Source organism: Elgaria multicarinata, chromosome 12 (genome assembly GCF_023053635.1).
Source record: "Elgaria multicarinata webbii isolate HBS135686 ecotype San Diego chromosome 12, rElgMul1.1.pri, whole genome shotgun sequence".
Taxonomy (NCBI): Eukaryota; Metazoa; Chordata; class Lepidosauria; order Squamata; family Anguidae; genus Elgaria; species Elgaria multicarinata.
In genome coordinates this window covers 24,593,676-24,610,074 of record NC_086182.1, presented here as the reverse complement: position 1 = coordinate 24,610,074, position 16,399 = coordinate 24,593,676, and the positions used below count along the sequence as shown (strand labels likewise).

Genomic DNA, 16,399 nt, shown 5'->3' with positions numbered 1-16,399 from the left:
AAGCCCGTTCAGATGAAGAAAGAGAAGTTTCCCAGAATCCCAAGTTACCTGTTTTGCCTATGCCCTCCTCCAACTTTGGGATCATCATGACCGGGAGCTGACTCTGCCCCTCAGCCCTTTGAAAAAGGTATTTTTCCCGCCGATTTTTTTAAAACTTCTAGCCCGCGACCCGTACGATGCAGAAAGTTGAGAGTGGTCTCAAAATGACCCCCATCCACGACTCTCTGTGCACAAGAATTTTCAGAACGATAGCTTAAACCCCCCCCCAGTTATCCCCGATTCTTTCCCTCAATGCAATCCTATGGGCGAAAAGCCGAAAACGCAGTTTGAGCCGCGCGGTTGACCCGATTTTCACAAAAATATAGCCCGCGACCCAGACAACGCAGAAAGTTGAGAGTGGTCTCAAAATGACCCCCATCCACGACTCTCTGTGCACAAGAATTTTCAGAATGATAGCTTCAAAAACAACGTAGTTATGCGCGATTATTTGCCGCAATGCAATCCTATGGCGAAATGTTTTCAAGATGGCGACCGGAGCGCTCCGCCTGAACTCGGAGCTCCGAAAAATGGGCGCTTCTCTTCGCCTTGCTTCTAGGGGGTCCGCGGTCCGCTCCTACTCCGCCTCTGGGTAAGGCGGAGCAGGCCAATCCGCTACTGCTTCTACGCTCCTAATCGGAGCGGAGCACATCCCTACTGTTTAATTAAGGGCACATTTGTAATCAATCAAAGGGTGCTTTTGAATCGATGAATCTAACTGGTTAATTGGTGAACTGTAGCAGCTTGAACCATTTATCTCAAGGGATTTACTGTTAAGGATGAAAAAGAAAAGATCATTATTAAATACTTTTCCCAAGCCAATATAGAACAAAAAAGATTGAAAAGGGGATTCTTCTAGACAGGCAAGATTCCAGGGACTGAGGCTAGATCTTTCAAGTTTGAATCATTTCCCCACCACCACCATAAAAGTATATGGACACGACACTACCTGGGTGTAGGCTAGCCACAACTCTGGCTGTTGTTGTACATACTATCTTGAGACTACCTTGGTTTGGAGCTAGCCACAAGTCTTTTGCCTTCTAGTTGTAACTACTGTTCCTGAGATGAGGTAGTGTTGACTCTTGCACCTGTGTTTCTGAATACATCACCAGAGCAGCCTTCTGCTTTTCACCATTTCAGTCCTTTTTCGGTCAGTACCATCGCTCATGCCATTTTTTTCTGATTGCAGGTTATGGCATTGAGCATGCTCAGTGCGTTCCTCCGTCAGAATTTTCTGAGCCCAGTTTTATTACAGAGTCCTACCAGACCCTCCATCCAATCAGCTCCGAGGAGCTCCTGTCCCTCAAGTATGAGAATGAGTATCCATCTGTCATCCTCCGCGACCCGGTGCAGATGGAATCCTTGCAGACAGACTACTTCACAATCAAACAGGAAGTTGTAACGCCAGATAACATGTGCATGGGGCGCGCTAGCCGAGGTAATGTTTAATAACACTTCACACCTCTGGGTCTCCCATGCAGACCTCAGGTGTGGTTGCTGCAGTCCCATGGCTGCTTCCAAGCTGCTCTGCCTGCAACTTTTGGACCATGTGGTTGCACTCTGCACTAGCAACACACTCTGATGTAGCGGTCGTTGCTAATGTAGTATACTAGGTCACGAGTGTACAGAGGTTATAGGCTAGCCTTCTTTCAACCTGGATCCCTCCAGATGGTTTAGGCTACAGCTCCCATCTTCCCTGACCATTGGCCATGTTGGCTGGGGCTGATGGGTGTTGAAATCAAAAATGTCTTGAAGGACCCAGATTGGGGGAGTCTATTGGAGCAGCAGGATAGCAGCAAACAAGGCACTGCAGACAATGTAAGCTTTGCAGTCTGATGACTGCAGATTCTCTCTGCACAATTTGCAGGTATGGTGGCCCTGATTCAGATTGGGATTGCAGTGGGGGATAAAGGTTTAAACTCTGTCTAGCTCCACACTAGGGTCCTGATCTGGATTGGGTCCCCCATGCTTATTTTTCAGTTGGAGAAAGCACTGATGTAGCTGCTTGCTGTGTGTTAAAGGTAATGCAAAAGTTCTGCTCTGGTGCTGAGCTATGGGCCCTCCCTTTAAGCTTTCCAAAGGTGCATCGTCATGAAAAGCATGACACCTCCAACTCAGCCTTCTAGCCTTCTTAGTCGCTGCCTCGAGCAGGTGATCTCACCCTTACCTGAATTCTTGAGGGGGGTGGTGGAGAGAGCTAGAGAGCACCGTTCAATTAGAACATAACAAATATGTGGGCACATGTGCCAGTTCAAATCCCTCCCTCTGCTCTCGAGATTTGCTATCTAGGTCTTAGCTGCCAGTATCTCCCCTGATGGAAATTTCTCTAGGAGGTCTTACACAATCCCAGCAGCTGTTTTCAGCCCGGCTCTGGAAATTAATGAACTTGAATGATCCTGTTGCATTCTTAAGGGTTGTCAGTAAAGAAGAAATTGTTGAGCAATCGCTAGAGTGAGGCATGTCAGAGAGTGCAGTGTCTTTCTTTCTTTTTTAAAAAATCCTTTTGAACCTCTGCACTTAAATTGGAACTCAGTTCTTCAGCTGGTATAAAAGCCATAAATCTGGATGAAGCTGCCCTAGCTGGCACATTTCGCTTCTGAGGATCACTAGAAAGGCAAGAACAATGGACCCTGATGCTTGCTAAGTATGGGGCATCATGCCATGATTATGAGGAAGAAGGAAAGCTTAGGTCAACCTTCCCCAATCTGGTTCCTCCAGGTGTGTTGGACTGCAACTCCCAGTAACTGGAGAAGGATGACTTAGGCCATCTGCACCCTGTAATGGAAGGCTCTGTGCATTCAGTTAAAACAATCCAGTGCAGCATGGTCGGCAAAACAAGCCTGAGTTTGAAAGCCACCAGGTATAATGGCGGTTGTGCCTGTCTGTCCAGTTTTGTGGAGTTTACTGTTTAATAGCAAAATGCCCATCCTTGTGATAGGGATAAAGGAATGTGCTTTATACCAAGTCAGGTTTCTTTTCCATTTAGGGTAAGGATTGTCTACACCTGCTGCCCTCCTGAAGTCTTGGACTACAAGTTCCATTGTCTCCATCAAGCATGGTCAATGCTCAGGGATTATGGGCATTGCAGTCCGAAATATCTGGTGGGCACCAGGGCTAGAACTACATGTGCCTCAACAGTTATCAGTGCACTTCAATACTGGTAAAAAAAAAACCTCTACTATAGATCTAGCCCAGGTTGCCTATACCTGTGTTCTACACACTGACTACCAGCAACTCTCCAGGGGTCATAGGAAAAGGACTATCAGGTTCCCTGCTACTTGCTCTTGTTAAGTGGGGGTGCTGAAGAATGAGCCTTGTCTCTTCTGCATACAAAGCATGTACTCCAACACTGAGCTGTGATCCCTCCCCTGAGGGCCTGGAGCACTGGATGCAAAAGGAATAATCCTTGGCATCAGTGCCTGGGCATCAGTACCAAGAGTTAACCTGATAATGGTATCCCAGACTGTTAATCCCCCCCACTCCCAGGATTCAATGCAAGCAATAAAGAACTAAGTCTGCCCCCCTCTGGATCTGGCCACTGTCTCTCCAATTGTATGGCTTTGCCCCAGGTTCCGTTTCTTGGTCATGCTAGAGGGTGGTAAGTGGAACCCAGGAACAGTGACAGGAGTGGCCATGAAAGAAGGAAAGTAAGAAAGAAGTTGGAATACAATTCTTCCTGAAGTCAGAGGAGTTGGGAGTGGACCCAGGTCAGGGCCTATGAACCTTGTCTTCCTCAGGAGCTAAAGGTTCTACTGCCAATCATTTTGAAAGCTTAACTGACATTATTTGCACTCACATGTGCAGGCATCAGAGGGACATGACTTAATAGTTTGACCTGGAAGCTGGCAGTATGACGTGCATTCTGCATCACTGATCCTGCACAGTTGTTTTTCTTGACATGGTTCATGAGACCCATCCATATGGAAACTTCCTGGGTTTCCCGGTTGGGAGCTGCAATGTGCAACCAGGACAGGAGTGTGAGTCATAGCCAAGGGGAAGGTAAATTTGCCAGGACGTTTCCATAGCAACAGGAGGAATTCCATTAAAGATGCTTTGAAGGATCAGACCAAGCTGTGGCAGGCTAATAATTCTGTATCAAACAGTGGCCAATCAGGGCCTACCCTACCATTAGGCAGAGCGAGGCAGCCACCGCAGGCAGATGATTTTAGATGTTTTACTGCCGTGGAGTGAAAGAGCTGCTTGTTGGATGAGTTTTTGCAAACCTTTGAAACACGCAAGTTGCTTCTTCTGGCTGAACTTGCCCTGCATCTGCTGTGTGGACATCCAGGGGGGAGCCATCCAGCCTGATGCTGCTGCAAAAGCAGCAGGTGACTGAATGTACAAAAACGGTGGTTCCATTTCCTGATGGCTGTTTTCCTAATCTGCATGAAGTTTCCATCATCTGCATGAAGGGACGGGTTAACTAGAGCTGCTTCCTCGATCCCCATTCAGGAGCTTCCTTAATCTGGAAATTTCTTTAATCTCTGCTGGAGCATCTCCACCATCATTGGTCATGAACTTCATTTTCTTCTCCTCCCACAGGTAAACTTGGAGGACAGGATTCCTTTGAGAGCATAGAAAGCTACGACAGCTGTGACCGGCTGACACAGTCCTGGAGCAGTCAGTCATCCTTCCAGAGTCTCCAACGTGTCCCTTCTTACGACAGCTTTGACTCCGAGGACTACCCAGTTGCCCTGCCCAACCACAAGCCCAAAGGCACCTTCAAGGACTATGTTCGAGACCGGGCTGATGTGAACAAGGACAAACCTGTCATTCCTGCTGCTGCCCTGGCTGGCTACACAGGTAAGGCGCTGGGAGGAAAAATCTGGCATTCAAAGTACAGTTAATTTTGAATCTATGAATATAACATTTGTCATGGTCATTATTCAAACGTTACGTTTGTGTTTCTGTTGAGCACTATATTTATTTAGTTATATTTTATTTATTTATTACACTTATATACTGCCCCCATAGCCAGGGCTCTCTGGGCGGTTCACAGAAATTCTAAAATTAAGATAAAAACGAGTATACAAAATTTAAAATTCTAAAACACTGAACATACACATATAAAGCATTAAGGCCATACACACATAATACTTACAAACAGTCCTGTAAGGTAGACCGCCATTATTCTCGCCTTCTTGCAGATGGGAGGGCTTGAGTATGGAAATTTCATTTTTGCTCACAGAGCATGTGAACATGCCTGGTTCAAAGCCCTGAATGTGAGCTTGAACGAATATCTGCTTAAAATATTCATAAGTTGTTGAATATGTGCTTGCATTCATCTTGTTCGCGGTTCTCAATTGGATTTGTGAAAATTTCATAATTTGTGCACATTTCCTCCATGGGCTGAATCAGCCCCCAATTTAGCCTATGGAGGAAAGTTGCACAAATTTGGGGAAACTTATGCCAATACCTGGTTCAATCACTGCTCAATTTGCACACAATGAGCAGCAGTCACAAAAGTGGACACCGGGCATGAGATGTTAAGCAAAACAATGTCTAGAGAATCCGAGAGATCTCATTCATGGCTTGTTTGATCATCCCTAGGCTTGAAGGTTTGCTGTAATGGTTTACTTTAGGCTACCTAGTGAATTCGAGAAGGATCAAATGAGAATTGAACTCAGGCCTTCTTGGCTTATGCCTTTAAGTTCATTAATATAGTGGATTAAGCTGTAGGTTTTGTGGTGGGAGTGCATGTATTTATGGAAGTGTGCACAGAACTGAATAGCACATGAAAGTGATGAAACCTGTGGACCCAGAGCTTCAAACCACTAAATTAAAACCATTTCAGGTTTGAAATAGATCTGATAGCCTTTCTTCTAGTTATTTCAGTCTTTGGCTTGAAGTTAAACTGTAGATTCCAGTATGTGTCCAGATAAGCACGCATCTGAATTTGAATGAGGTGCATGAAAGCACCTTCTTTTGTTTCAGCTAAAAATAAAATCTAATAATTTGCAAGCATCCATGAAGTGTCAAAAGCTTGAGGCATTCAAAATTCACCCTCTGAAGATGGGATAAGAAACCTTTTATCCATCTCTTGGTTAATGGTGTTGTTGATTAACACACACACACACACACACACACACACACACACACACACAAACTTTCCCTGACCTTTCATTGAGATCTCATCTTTCATTGAGATAGATAGATGCTTGAACATTAAATCCTTTGGCCAGGCAAGTACCTTAATATGCTATTTGAGGTGGGGGGAAACAGTTTTGGGGCAGAACATCAGACTTTGACTGGGTGGACCTGGGCTAAACCCACCCAGAGCTCATTTTGGGCCACTTCCCGTATTCAGCTTGACGTGTTTCAAAAGCTGTGAGAGCTTTCTTGTAAAGTACGGCAGTGGTGAAGCAAGAAACAGCAAAACACAGCTGTAGAAGATTGTTGTCCCTAGCTGCTCACATTGGTGTTTATTTATATTCAGGATCACTTTGACCCCCACAATCCATCTTCCCTTTCCCCCCAGGGACAGGATAACAGGGTCAGAAATATACCAATAAATGTAGTACAGCCCTACTTGAATGATGTGCTCTATGTCAGCCTTTCCCAACCTGGTAGTCCAAAACATCTGGAGGGAACAGCTCCCATAGCCAATGGTCAATGTCAAGGATAACGGATGTTGTGTTCCAGAACAGCTGGAGGGCACCAGTTTGGGGAAGCTTGAAACTGCCAATTTACAACCATTTCAGACTTGAAATAGATCAAATTTATTCTAGTTATTTCCAACTTTGATTTAAAATTGATAGTGTGTATTCCAGGATGTGTCCAGATATGTACACATCTGGATTTGTATGTGATTTGAGTGCACAAGACTTGCTCTCACCTTTATCACATTGACTTTCAGAAAGAACATTTCTTATCCAGGCCCAATGAGTTAAAGGAAGGCTGGGGACAGTGGAGGATTTGGCAGCTTCTTTAGAGTTCTGACAGAAAGCTGGAACAGATTCACTACTACCAGCCTCCATTATCTGGGTATTTTTTCCCCTTGCTGCTGAGGGCCAGGTTCCTTTAGGGGCTAAACTGTTGGGGGTCACATGCCAGCAGTGAGTGGGGGCATCTCTCTCTCTCCAGCACCCCCTTTTTTTGCTCCCCCATCGCTCTTATCACTGGCTTTTTCAATGGGCCCAAAGGACACATGATGCCCACCTTTGAGCAAAGAATACAACAACCAGCTTTCATCCATTTTTCTGCATTGGTAGCAGCCATAGCCTAACGGAGTCAGTGGGATGCCAGGAGAGAACTGCATTTTTGACAATGGAATGCAATTCTCTTCCTCCCCCCACCCCACACTTGCATAACTTCTCATGGGGCTGGTGATTTTATGGGTGTGGCGGGTGGGTGGGAGATACATTTAGGAGCTCTATGCACAAGGAAGTGGTTAGCTGCTTTAGCTTTGAACTAGGAAGAGCGCTTGTGATTTGCAGAGGCAATAAGAGTGGGTGAGGATCAGAAAGTGGGGTGGTGAGATTGAGATTGTGGGTTGGTGGGAGTGGGGTGGTAGGAGCCCATGGAGAGAAATCCTTGAAATGCAATGAGCCATTTCAGACTCCACAATTGGGCAGGATGTAAGTTCACAACCGCCTACTGTTGAAAACGATCTATCCTTGCTTGGTATATATTGTCAGGAGTTGCTGAGAGGGGGCGGTGGTGGCTGAAACCAAGAACTTGTGGCCAGTGGTACGTTTTGAAGTACAGATGCTCCTCATGACTGTCCCCAGAGCCTCGCCCCCAAGGAGAGTACAAAATTGCAGGCAGCATTGTTGATTTATATCAAATTTATTTATTTTATTGCATTTGTATACTGCTTCATATCCGAAGCTCTCTGGACAGTTCACATAAGATAAAAACACTTAAAAACAATATACAAAAAATTAAAAACCACAAAAACATGCAAAATGCACAGACATTTAAAACCACTGTAACAACTTTACAAATTATTTGTAAAGCAGGTAATTGGTAAAGCTAGTGAGTCTTAATTGCCCATGCAAGACCAACCCTCCCCCACAATACTTTACATTACAACACATCCCAATATAGTATTCCTGGAAAATCCATTTACACACACACAAACACACACACACCAGCTACTGTGAGGGCTGCAGCTAAACTCAGAGGGAACAGAGAATTCCAAGGGAAGTGGCAGATGACAGCAGTGTCCCTGCTAATTAAAAAGTAATACTTGCCAGTGCTGTATCCCTCTGAACCCTGCCTACACGGCATTATTATTATTATTATTATTATTATTATTATTATTATTATTATTATTATTATTAATTTATTTATATAGCACCATCAGTGTACATGGTGCTGTACAGAGTAAAACAATAAAATAGCAAAACCCTGCTGCAGGTGGACAGCTGCACCAAGCAGCCAGCCACTAGGGCTGTATGTTGGACCATTTTTTTTTCTTGGGAGCAAAGAACATAAGAAGAGCCCTGCTGGATCAGACCAAGGGTCCATCTAGTCCAGCACTCTGCTCACACAGTGGCCAACCAGCCATCGGCCAGGGATGAACAAGCAGGACATGGCACAACAGCACCCTCCCACCCATGCTCCCCAGCAACTGGTGCACACAGGCTCACTTCCTCAAATACTGGAGATAGCACACAACCATCAGTGCTAGTAGCCATTGATAGCCTTTGCCTCCAGAAACTTATCCAACCTCCTTTTAAAGCCATCCAGATTGGTGGCCATCACTACATCTTGTGGCAGTGTGTTTCTCGCCCGCCCAAGGGTCTCTACTTCCCTTGCTCGGCTTCGTCCATTTTCCTCTGCTGCCCCTTACGCCTGGAACGCTCTTCCAGAACATCTGAGATCCACAAGTTCAACCTCAGCTTTTAAAGCTCAGCTAAAAACTTTTCTTTTTCCTAAAGCTTTTAAAACTTGATTTTGTTCTGACTTTACACTGTTAGTTTTACCCTACCCAGTGCCTGTTTACCCTACCCTGTACCTGTTTGCATTCTCTTCCCCTCCTTATTGCTTTACTATGATTTTATTAGATTGTAAGCCTATGCGGCAGGGTCTTGCGATTTACTGTTTTACTCTGTACAGCACCATGTACATTGATGGTGCTATATAAATAAATAAATAAATAAATAAATAATAATAATAGGAGCCCTTCCAAAGCAGCTTACAACAATAAAATGTACACCATAAGAAACAATACAATAACCCAACATCAAACATTCATAGAAACAAGAAACACCAGCATAAAACATCTGCCCTAGTCAGTTTTAAAAAGCTACAACACAATTGTAACTACAATTCAGAACAGTCCAGTGAAACCTAATCAGGGGAAGGTCTTTGTAAACAAGTAAGTCCTTGGGACTTTCCCAAAAGCCTGCAGTGATGGGGCCTGATGGATCCCTGAAGGCAACCCATTACAGAGGTGTGGAGCCAAAGTGAAAAAGGCCCAGTCTTGTGTACCTGCCCACATAATTGCCCTCAAAGCCAGACATGCAAGAAGCGCCTCTGTTGCTGATCTTAACAATTGGGCGGCCTGATACGGGTGAAGGCAGTCCTTCACATAATTTGGTCTCAAACTCTTTATTTCTGCAGTACATGAAGAAACAGAAAAACAGCAGGCAGGTTATGCTGATCCTGCATTGTTGATGCTTTGGCTAGCAAGGAGTGTGTGTGTGTGTGTGTGTGTGTGTGTGTGTTTTCATCACCAGAGAGGCATAGCCCTCTGATGGTATCTACCTCCGAGCTGAGAAGGTGATGCGATTTGGCGGAAGCCTCACTTGGCTTTTGATGTCTTCTCAAGGTGGTGACAAACAGGCAGCCTTTTCGAGCTCAGTTATCTGCTCCCACATCTTGACCTAATTTCACAAGTTGCCATGGCTGCTCGGAAACACTGCTGCAATCTCTCTCCCTCTCTTTCTTCTGAAACAAGAATGTTTGCAGCACAAGCATTCACAAAACTTCACAGCTTCTGACCAGTCGCTGCACTCAGGTGGTCTTAACAGCTCGGACAGCTGAAACAAACTCATCTGATGATGAGTCAGGTGGATTAGTCTGGAGGGATGGAGCCAGAGAAAGGGGTGACAGCTCCTTCTTCCAAACAGAGTTGTCTCTTCAGTGCTTCCTACCTTGGGATGAGTAGACCATAAGAAGAGCCCTGCTGGATCAGAACAAGGGTCCATCTAGTCCAGCATTCCTTTCCTACAGTGGCCAAATATCTGCTTGTGGGAAACCTTGCAAGTAGGAATAAGCCAGCCTTGGTGTGAAAGTGGTGTGTTCTGTTGCTAGAGGATGAGGAACTCGTAATGGTGGACAGTAGTTGAAGTGCCAAGCTCATCATGATCTTGTTGTAGAGATAGGAGACAAACTTGCCTTTAGAAGTAGATCAGAACAAACATCCCATCTAGCCCCGCATTCTGCTTTGGACCACACAGCCAGTCAGATAGGTTTGGATGTCCATAAGCCTTGGGATTCTGTTTGCATGTGGGCAACTGGCTGAAACCTATGCACAATGAATAAGCAAACATTGTGCATAATTGTTTGAATCGTCATACAATATAAGAGATTGCCTTTGGCATTGTGATAGGATTGTCCTTACCCATAGAATGCAAAGAAGGATGTGCATTTGAAGTCATGCTTGCTGTTCCAGCATGGGTAGGGTGACCATAATTGGGAAACCAGAAAAGAGGACACCTAGTGTGTGTGTGTGGGGAAGCAGCTTTCTGAGTCCTGCAGAAAGTACGTTATTCCCCCGCCCCCTTAAAGAACCCGATTGGAGTGGAGGAGGGGAAAGGATTTCATTCTGCACCACCACCATCCACTCCAATTGGGGCCTTTTCTATAATGTCCACAAATGACCCACTTTCCCCTTTAAGACCTCAATTGGAGCTCGGGGTGGGGGAATGATGTGCCTCAAGAAAGCATATCATTCCCTCCTGCCATGCTAATGGCAGCCTTAAAGAGGAAGGTGTATCATTCCAGGACATTCTTGAAAATTATAGAAAATCCCCCCTGACACCATGGAAAGAACAAAAACCAGGACAAATCCGGGGAAATCCTGACAGTTGGTCACCCTAAGCACGGGGTTGTCTTTGATTCGATGGAGAAAGCCTAAAGGCGGGTCCGTGAGTTGCTTCAGTAACTTGAGTGCCACCTGCCAGACACTTGCAAATTAGAACAAAATTAGCTCCTTGCATTCATGGTTGGCCAGTGTTGCAATTTATTTTTAAGGGCCTTGGTTTTACCATTCAGTCCTGCCAAGTGGCAACAAGCATTGCATTTCCAATTGCTCAATTACAGTGTTGGTGTTTTGTCCTATGTAGTCATCATACAAGAGCTATGATCCTAAGATAAGGCTGAGGGCTGCCAATACCCCCACCCCACCATTCTGTATAACCTCCGAAAAGCTTCTCTACAAAATGGCACCCTCCAGAGCTGTTGCAAAGAACTCCTATAATTCCCAGCCACCATGGCCGATGCTGGCTGGACATTATGGGAGTTGCAATCCAACATAACTAGAGGGCAGCAGGTTGAGGACTAGGGGGAAGGTATGTGTTGTTGTTTTAGCATTCCTTTCAGCTAGTTATGCTTTCTGAGCCATCTTGATACTTTGAGAAGGTTTCAGATCATTGGCTCTGATTGCCTACAAATTCTGAACAGCTACAGCTAGGAGCTATCCCTTTCTTTGGTACATCCAAATGGTGCATTTGGTACACCAGTCTCCATTCAGTTCATGGCATTTCTCACTGAAGAGAGGGGATATGCCACTACCAGATGTGGTGATGGCACATCCCACTTCCCATTTTCAAAGCAGGTGAAAATCTGCTTTGAAAATTTCTCTCTTCTTGCCTGGGAGATTCTGCGTGCTCATTTTCCTGCTTCTGCATGAGTGTGCTAAAATTATAGCCTAGAAAGTGGTTGTTCCAAGGGTGCCTTAGGGGGAAAATATTCTTCTCCCCATCATAAAAGGGGACAGTAATAGTTGAGCTGTGTTCAGTCACTCAGTGCATATATGGAGGGAAGTGATTGTGGCTGGATATCTTGACTTCGAACATTGAACCTATCAGGGTCCTGGGAAATGGAGGGTCACATGTTCAGATGAATGTGCATAGGCAGACATCCCAGGGGAGCAGAATCTCAAACTTGGGGGCCAAATCTGGCCTGCTTCAGATTCCAGTCTAGCCATCTAGGATTCCACAGATGGCCCCACCTCCTTCCCCGTGACCACTGATGGTTGGCTTTTTTCTGCTTTGACCCCACCCACCGCCAATTCTAAAAGGTGAAAATGCCTCTCCTAAGGGTTAGTTACTGGCAGTAAGAGCTTTAAGCTAGAATATGCTGCTATTTTTGGGCCCATCCCTCTTTTGCCTTGAGCTCCACCCACAACAGGAATGTGGCCTCCCAAATGTAATTTGGCTCTCGAGCTGAAAGTAGTCCAACAGCCCTGTGCTAAAGTCACATGCCCTCCACGCATTGCTTGGTACTCAGAAGAACCCCGAATAGGGATTTAAAGAAAGAGGGAATGAGCAAGACAATTAAAGAACAAGAATAAAAATGCTGCTGTTATATGCAGTTTTCATGTCTCTGATGGCTTTTAAATTTTGTATATTTTTAATGTTTACTGTTTTTAGCTTTTGTGAACTGCCCAGAGAGCTCCGGCTGTGGGGCGGTATATAAATGTAAATAAATAAATAAATGGGAAATAACAGATGGGCTAGGATTTATTTGGAAATAGCCTGGTCACCTGTCATGAGCAAGAATTGCCTCCAGTGGGTCAGCTACAGAAGCTTTTGTATTATTATTTTTTAAAGGATTCTTTTCTTCTTCTTTCCAGGCACTGACTGATGTGCAATAAATTACTAAAAAGTAGGTATGTCTGGGTAGACAGGCTACTAGTTGACTTATTTATAATAGCTTTAGACCCTCCGGTCAATCATCATTGCAAATGTGACAGTATACCCTAATATTTTGTCACAGTGTAACCACAAACCATATCGTGCAAGCAGACCTGAAATGCTTTCAGTTTTAAAGCTGCGTGCTTTGCAAGCGAGTATTGTTGGGGGTGTGAGGGGGGGGGGGAAAGAGCACACTGAAGTCAAATAAAACCCCAAGTGAACAAACAAAACTTTCCCAAAACAGATGTAGAGAAGAGCTGCATTTTAGGTATGGAAATACTCTGTAGAGTTAAATTACTTGGTAGCGTGTGGTTGAGATTGTTGTATCCTGATGTATCGTGCATGTATAGAACTACCAATCTTTTAATCTGTCATCTATATCTATCAATCGATCAATCAATTGCCACCTGCTATCTATCAAGAGCCAAAGAGAGCTTTGGCTATTGGGCAGTATAAAAATGTAATAAATAAATAAATAAATAAATAAATTCAGCAGGTTAAGGGGAGAGATTGGAGGAATTTGGACATGTCATCGGTGGAACTTGGCAGAATCTGGAGTTGACTCTCTTTTCTTAAACACCACTTTCATGTGCATACAGTAGACACATTTCACCCCCCTCATTCAGAAATGTAACATTTAAGAGACTCCAGGAAGGACTGGAGCCCTGAAGAATGACAACACTAGCAACTCACTTTCTCAACATTTTAACAACGCATCGCCCAACAGCTATAAAATAAAATAAAAATTGGTCAGTGATTGCCCAGGGAAAGGCAACACAAAATGGGGCAGCTTTCCCCACCCTGATGCAAACCAGATGTGTTGGACTACAATTCCCATCATTGCCATTGACTATGCTGGCTTGGATTGGTGGGAGGTATATTCCAACACATCCGGAAGGCAAGAGTTGGGAATGGCTGAAAGAAGGGGCTGTCTGTGTTAAATAGGGACAGTGAGACTTGAAAGGGTGTCTATGGTCGTGTCTTGGTCCCTCCACCCACCCCCACCCCAGGGACCTTCCTTAAACAGGGTTCCCACTGTAATCACCATTTCATAATCTATTTGATGAGTCATATTTTCCTGGTGATGCTCGAGAATTCCTAATATGTGACGCTCCCCAACGATCGCTGTTGAAGGGCTCTCTTCACGCCGATGGAAGCGAGACAAGGGAGGTCATTGTGAGTTGCACTGAGCATGTGAGCCCCCTCTGACTGGCTCTATTCTTAGTCGGAGCTCCTTCTCTGGGACAAAGGTCAACAGACAGCAGTCAAGGGGCAGCCCGGAACTTACTTTCTCTTCCTCGTGGGTGGAGGCGGTGCCTCCTTGCAGGCCTGGCCCAGAACTGAATAGCTTGGCGGATTCCACTTCTGAAATCTCTTCATTGGCTTCCAATCCACTTCAGAATCCAATATAAACTTCTCCTGTTGACCTTCAAAGCTTTTCACGGTCTAGCTCCTTCCTATCTCTCCTCTCTCATCTCACACTATTGCCCCGCTCGTGCTCTTCGCTCCTCTGATGCCATGTTTCTCGCCTGCCCAAGGGTCTCTACTTCCCTTGCTCGGCTTCGTCCATTCTCTTCTGCTGCCCCTTACGTCTGGAACGCTCTTCCAGAACATTTGAGATCTATAAGCTCAATCGCAGCTTTTAAAGCTCAGCTAAAAACTTTTCTTTTTCCTAAAGCTTTTAAAACTTGATGTTGCTCGGACTTTATACTGTTAGTTTTACCCTACCCTGTGCCTGTTTACCCTACCCAGTGCCTGTTTGCATTCTCTCCCCCTCCTTATTGCTTTACTATGATTTTAGTAGAATGTAAGCCTATGCGGCAGGGTCTTGCTATTTACTGTTTTACTTTGTACAGCACCATGTACATTGATGGTGCTATATAAAATAATAATAATAATAATAATAATAATAATAATAATAATAATAATAATTCTACTGTGGTCTGCAGCTGAAAGGCTTCAGATTGGTTTCAAGGGACCCATGGCATTGAGGGCTGCATCACCAAAGTCAACTTGTTAGCTGCGCCCTGAGCAACAGTGTCAGAAGGTTCCTCTGTTTTGCAGTGTATAGAATCTGCTTCTCCAAAAGCGCTATAAAGCGCATGTTCATCCAGAACCTGAGAATCTCCATTGATTGATTGCATTTCAATGCTGCTCATTAGCCAAAGCTCACTGGGCAGTTCACAAAACCAAGCTAAAACCATAAAATGCAATAACATAGCGAAACAGAATGTCAAAACCTCAAGTTTAAAACAGAATAAACCCCAGGTAAAAACCAGCCTGACCTAAAAATACACTAACCCATTTTTTTTTAAAAAAAACACCCAACACTGAAAGACTAAAAGGTTTTGGAAAAATCGAAAAGGTCATCATCTTAGAAATTAATGATGGAGTGTCATTGCAAGCCCCAGATCCCATTATTGAGCGGGGACGGTGCTCCGTGGTAGAGCACGTTCTTTGCATGCAGAAAGTTCCTGGTTGGATCCCTGACATCTCCAGGTAGGGTAGGAAAAAGAACCGCCTAAAACCCTGGAGAGCCATTGCTGCCAGTCAGTGCTGCCAATACCGGGCTAAATGGACCAAATGGTCTGGCTCAGTAAAAGGCAGCTTCCTATGTTTGTTTATTATTATTATTATTATTATTATTATTATTATTATTATTATTATTTATTTATTTATTTATTTATTTATATAGCACCATCAATGTACATGGTGCTGTACAGATAACACAGTAAATAGCAAGACCCTGCCGCATAGGCTTACAATCTAATAATGTTTGTTTGTCCCTGCAATGAGGCATTCACACCTGCACATTCATTCACCTTCACAAGTGAATTTGACCTGTTTCATATTTGACCTGTTTTATATTGGCACATTGCTTAGAGAATTAAGAACATAAGAACTTAAGAAGCACCATGCTGGATCAGACCAAGGGTCCATCTAGTCCAGCACTCTGTTCACACAGTGGCCAACCAGCCATCGGCCAGGGGCCAACAAGGCAGGATATGGCACAACAGCACCCTCCCACCCATGTTCCCCAGCAACTGGTGCACACAGGCTTATTGCTGCGAATACTGGAGATAGCAAACAATCATCAGGGCTAGTAGCCATGGATAGCCTTTGCCTCCAGGAACTTATCCAAGTCCCTTTTAAAGCCATCCAAATTGGTGGCCATCACCACATCCTGTCGTACTGAATTCCATAACTTCACTTTGCGCTGTGTGAAGTAGTACTTCCTTTTATTTGTCCTGGATCTCCCACCAATCAGTTTCATAGGATGGCCCCAGGTTCTAGTATTTTGAGAGAGGGAGAAAAATGTCTCCCTATCCAATATAATTAGCAAGTAATGTGCATTTTACAAAACCATTCAAGGGGTGGGGGGTGAGTTATGCGAGTTCCGGTACATACAACGATGATCTAATTTATTCTCTCCCTTTTGTGTTGGTTTTACTGGGGCTGTTTGAGTTGCTTTCCTGTTGAGATGGCATGTTTTC

At 44.5% G+C, this 16,399-nt stretch overlaps 1 protein-coding gene across 2 annotated transcripts in view; it reads left to right on the top strand.

Annotated features, from left to right (window-relative positions):
- Positions 1-16,399, top strand: part of ETS1 (ETS proto-oncogene 1, transcription factor) — a 121,184-nt gene that overhangs the window by 92,475 nt on the left and 12,310 nt on the right. For both annotated transcript variants that reach the window (XR_010026027.1, XM_063138826.1), the window contains 2 exons: positions 1,226-1,474; positions 4,579-4,839. Coding sequence is in view for 1 of the 2 variants with exons in the window: in XM_063138826.1 (XP_062994896.1) it covers positions 1,226-1,474; positions 4,579-4,839 (510 nt within the window). In the remaining variant the exon portion in view is untranslated. The remainder of the gene's footprint in view (positions 1-1,225; positions 1,475-4,578; positions 4,840-16,399) is intronic.